The sequence below is a fragment of the Ursus maritimus genome, unplaced genomic scaffold (assembly GCF_017311325.1).
Source record: "Ursus maritimus isolate PB19 unplaced genomic scaffold, ASM1731132v1 scaffold_24, whole genome shotgun sequence".
NCBI classification, from domain to species: Eukaryota; Metazoa; Chordata; class Mammalia; order Carnivora; family Ursidae; genus Ursus; species Ursus maritimus.
Genome location: NW_024424897.1, coordinates 18,651,417 through 18,656,298, shown reverse-complemented (window position 1 = coordinate 18,656,298; position 4,882 = coordinate 18,651,417). Strand labels below are relative to the sequence as shown.

General features: G+C 57.5%; 1 protein-coding gene across 2 annotated transcripts in view; it reads right to left on the bottom strand.

Annotated features, from left to right (window-relative positions):
• The window catches only part of MPP2 (membrane palmitoylated protein 2), a 33,978-nt gene that overhangs the window by 28,176 nt on the left and 920 nt on the right, over positions 1-4,882 (bottom strand). Inside the window, exons 2-3 of one of the 2 annotated variants that reach the window (XM_008693525.2) lie at positions 4,207-4,270; positions 3,256-3,319 (exon numbers count right to left, since the gene is read on the bottom strand). In XM_008693525.2, the coding sequence (XP_008691747.1) occupies positions 3,256-3,286 (31 nt within the window). In that variant the 5' untranslated portion in view covers positions 3,287-3,319; positions 4,207-4,270. The remainder of the gene's footprint in view (positions 1-3,255; positions 3,320-4,206; positions 4,271-4,882) is intronic. The other variant, XM_008693527.2, reaches the window with a different exon arrangement.

The following is a 4,882-nucleotide window of genomic DNA, read 5'->3' as shown; positions in this document are numbered from 1 at the left end:
GGCGGGACTCCGGGAGCGCCCTCTGCAGGATCAGCCAATAGCAAGGCTGAGTTTCCTTGACCGCCTTGCTGATTGGCCAAAGCCCCGACGGGAGCAGCCGGGTGGGGAGGGGGCGGTACTAGAGCTGAGAGTGGGGCGGTGGGAAAGACAGTCCCGCTCCTCCCGGTGCCTGATCCTCCCGCGCGGTGTTCGCACCCGCTGGGGTCGGCAGGGGGCGGCTGAGGGAAGGTTTGCGGGGCAGGGGGTTAAGCCTGCTGCCCCTTCAGAACTGAGGCGGTGCTCAGAGACTCTCCTCTCACAGTCCAACTGCGGGAAACCACAAGCGGGGTGGGGATTTGGCCCCAGCTTGTTCCCGCCCCCTTCTTCTGGAAGTCTCTCCTCTAATACACGCATGCCACTTCCTCCTCTTGCCCTCAGACTTCTACGTTCCTTCTCCAGGCCCAGTTTCCTTTACAATGACCCCCTCTGGATCAAAGGCAGCCCCCAAGAATGACTCTCAGTCCCCAGCCAGGAGCAGGGGCACCACTGTGGCATGGGGCAAATACCTCGAGCCCCAAATGCCTCCCCCTACCTGCTAGCCATGGGGGGCGGAGGTGTGGGGGGTGGGGGACAGGGAGCAGTACCAGCCTGGGCTGCGAGGGGTGCCTCACAGTCTGACCCCACATCTCAGCAGCGGCCCCTTCCCTCCCCCATCTCGCATAAGCTCCTCCCCTTAGGTTAGGGATGGTGCCTGGTGGGCAAGTCAGGCATCTTGGAAGGGAAAAGGTGAGGGTGCATTCTCACAGCAGGGACCCGGGTGGGCAGGAGCAAAGGACTTGGCAGTTACCCCAGCCCAGTGCCTCCATTCCTCTGATATCCTGTACCCATGAGGACACCACCAGCTGCTGCTGCCACCAGACAGCCATTCCCTGAGGAGTGGCACCAGGTCGAAACGCACCCCTGGTTGCCATGGCAGCAGGAGGGATTACACACCAGGACATTAACCCAGGGATGCAGGAGAGATTTAAAGGGACAGCTCCACCTCAAAATAGCCCACATCCCAGCCTTGATTCAAAGAAAAGAGGGAGTCAAGTAAAGAGGGCAGAAAGGGTAGGGCTGTAGGTCTGAAGACTCCAGGGGCAACTTCTCTGAACACTTAGCCCATGCTATAGCCCACATATTCCCCAACCCGTCCCCGACCCTCAGGAAAGGGTCCCTTCACTTTCTAGAAGTAGAGCTGGGTCTCTCTGCAAGAATACACTCACACCATCTCCCTTCCACAATGACAGTGGCCGTGTTAACCCATAGGGAAGGGAATTGTTGGCTTCACTCCACAGATCCCAAGGCTGGAATCTCCCCAGGAAGGGAGCGGGGAGAGGGAGGGTGACCCTGACCTCAGAGGCGGGTGACCCTGACCACAGCTGTCTCTCCTATCAGGCCTGTGGGAAGTGTAATGGCCACCAAATGAGAAGAAGCAGACCCATCATTAGATTTTTGAGGCTAGGAGCCAATCCAGCCTAGGGTGGGCAGGGAGGGCTGCCTGCAGGAAGGGCCCAGAGACTCATAGCGTTGGGGTCACACACCATCTCTTTACAGAAGAGGAAACTCAGGATCCAAGAGGGTAAGCAGCTTGTTCCTGTCCTCCTTCCTTTGGATATGGGAAGGCAGAAGTAGCCCACGGCATAGCACGCAGGGGATCAGGGGCCCCACAGGTCCCCAAAGGAAGCAGGCCCATACCCTCATCCCTGGCCTCCACTCCCTGCCTGGTCCCCACTGCACCCCCACCATGGCCCCATCAAGTGGCCTGCAGCAGGGAAGTCAAATTCTCCTCCCTCTACACCCCTGCCAGGCACTATTAATGGGTTTACAAAGCAGTCCCAGATTGAGAGGCCTTTAATCACAGGCTCAGAGATGGGCTTAATTAACCCCTAAGCAGCTTACAGTGGGGCCCAGGCAGCCTGGAGCAGGGGAAGAGCCCAGGGGGCTCAGCAGGCTGGACACGAGGTGGGGGCACTGAGCCCTCCAAGGCCACCAAAGCTGGGGGACATTAGTACAGTTCCTCCACTACACGGAGAAAAGGCCTTTCTTAGGGGACAAGGGTGTCACAGTTTTGGGTCTAGACCACCCACAGCTGCCTTCACTTTCCTGGTTCACTTTCTCGGAGGGGAGGGACAGGGGAGACATACTAACCAAACTGGGAGGCCTGGAATATCTTGCCAAGGCAGCAGCAAGGCCTGGAGCAAGGGAAGGGGCTGCGCGGGCAGAAGGCATCCAGGCAGGGGAATGTCAGACCAATCAGAGCAAAAGCAGAGCAGACTGCAGTGTGAGGGCCCATAGCCTCTAGCACAGGGAACTTCACCTGGCAGGTCCCTGACTGCACCCGGGGTCCATGAACCCCCAGAGTGGAATGCAGATTCTGTGCATTGGAGCATTTGTCTACGATGAGGGCCCACAGCTGTCATCAGAGTCTCAAAAAGGGATCCAGACCCCAAAAAAGTTAAGAAGACTTCTCTTGTCCAATCACCTCATCTGACTGATGGGAAAACCTAGGTCCTAAAAAGGACCGAGGGTCACAGGCTGATTGAGGCAATAATCCAGCCGCACAGCATAATAACTGCGAATACTCCTATCAGGAATATTCTTTCCCCGACAGAGCCTTAGAGTTTCACATCAACCTCCTTATAGAAGAAGAGCCACAGGCTCCAAGAGGTTAAGAAATTTGCTCCTGAGGCTTCCTAGCTCATCTGGGTGACCTGCTCCCTTGCCCCCCAACCACCCACAGAAGCAAGCCCAGGCCTCCTGAGCCGGCATCCTCCACGCACAGTTTCCTGTAGCCCAGCACACAGACGCACGCCCATCTCCGGCACGTGCTGCTTTACTCCATCCATCTGGTGGGCACAGCAGGGTGGACTTCCCAGCCCCGGGCTGTCCTCCACCCCCAAGCCATCCTCCAGGTCCTAAGGGCCGCCTCACCAACCAGCCTGGCCCCAGGCCACTGCCCTCCAGCAATATGCGGATCGGCTCTGGAGCACGCACGCCTCTGCCCTCCACGGGCGTCTCTAGCTGGACCCTGGAGCAGGTGCAGTGGGGGCCATAGAACCTGCCTGAAGGAAAGGCTGAGTGGCAGGATGGAGCAGCAGTGGGGGGCAGTATTCCTGCAGCGGGGGGGGGGCGGGGGCTGCGGGAGTGCCCCACGGCTGCTCTCCACCCTCAAGTCCCTGCCTGGAGCACTCTCAGAACCACCGAGACAAACAGACGTCCTCAGCCCCTTCTTACCAGACTCAGAGTTGGTGGCGGCAACTGGCATGGTGAGGTCTGCAAGGGCTCTGAAATGTCTCTCCTGGAGGAGGGGAGAGAACAGAATGAGAAAGCACAATGGCAAAGCAATGGGGGAAGGAATTAGGAAGGCGCTCCCCTCAGGATCGGGGCATTCTCCCAGAGACTGGTTGATCCTAAGGTCCTGGGAGGCACAAAGAGCAGATATTACATGTCCCTTTCTCCAAGGAGGAGGCAACGGAGGATCAGAGAGGTTAATCACTTTGCCCAAGGTCACGAAGCTAATAAAGAGAGCTACATTGAACACCCAGGTTTACGACTCTTAAAAAAACAATTGTGTTTCTGCCTGCCATTTTTCCTTTATTTATTTTGGGGGTGGTAGGAGTCCAGAATGTGAGTCAAAAGCAGGAAAGATGGGCATTCCCAGACTGAAAGCTCCATGAAGTCAAGAACTACCTCTATTTTATTTTGCTTCTGGATCCCAAACCTAGCCAGTGCAGACGCTCTACAAACATTTGTCTGGCTGGCTGGCAGAAATGAAGCCATACTTTGCTGAGGCCTCTCTGACTTCCTCTTTCTCCCTTCACCCCTTCTTAGTCCAGAGCTGGGACAAGGAAAGGAGGGGGCTCTCTATTCTCCAGGGGAAGGGGCGGGGGGGGGGCACCCATTACCCTTCTTCCCTTTGCCTTCCTGGGCACTTACTGCTGTAGAAAACCCTAATTCCCAGTTGCCATGACAACTAGAGGCAGTGGCTCACAGCAGGGGTGGGGGAGAAGAGTGAAGCAGCTGGCAGTGCCCACTTTAGGACTGAATGCCTGCTGGGTCCTGGGGGTAGGGAGCCACAACTTCACCTCCCCCTAAAAAAGGATTCTACCCAGAGGGATCATCACCAGCTTTTAAGAAAACCCTCTCTAGTCCCATCCCTTCCATCCCCAGGCCAGAGCTGGTCACCTGAGCTCAGGTAGCAGAAATTACAAAGGTTGGGGGATGATTCCCCTTCTTCCTGGATCTTCCCCTAAAGACAAGGAAGAAAGGAGTTTTCAGGGAAAAGAAGGGCACCTCCTGTCAGGCTAGCACCCAGGCTGGGAGAAATGCCCAGGATCTACTGTGCCAGCCAGTGCCCCTGTGCCAACCCCCTGCTGTCCCCCTGCCTTTCCTCCTCCCCCGTCCAAGGTCCTGACCACCTGGAACCTGGAGCATTCTCCTGGCTGGTGCTGTTCTCCCAGACAGTTGCTGGGAGAGGGGACTCCAGACATCCTCCTTCCTTAGAGACTGGAAGGGTGAGAAGAGGCAGGGAGGATCCTGTCCCCTGGAGTCTTGCCCAGCCTGCCTGGGTTTTTCTCTGGGTAATCAGTTCCCACAGCATCGGCTAGCTCTTCCCCACCCCCACCCCAGCCTCTGGGAGGGCGGGGCCTGGCTTTGCCCACAGGAGAACAGCAGTGCCAGGCAAGCCAGTCTGGCTGCAGGCCAAGGTCGGGGGCCCAGGCTTCTGGGAACGCGCACCTCGGCTTCCAAAAGCTTGGGCCTCGGTGTCCTCTCACCCCTACCTCCAGACTATCCACACCACCCAGGGTCAGTAGGTGGTGCGGACCAGGCGCGAAAGGGAGAGGTTTTCCTCCAACCTCCC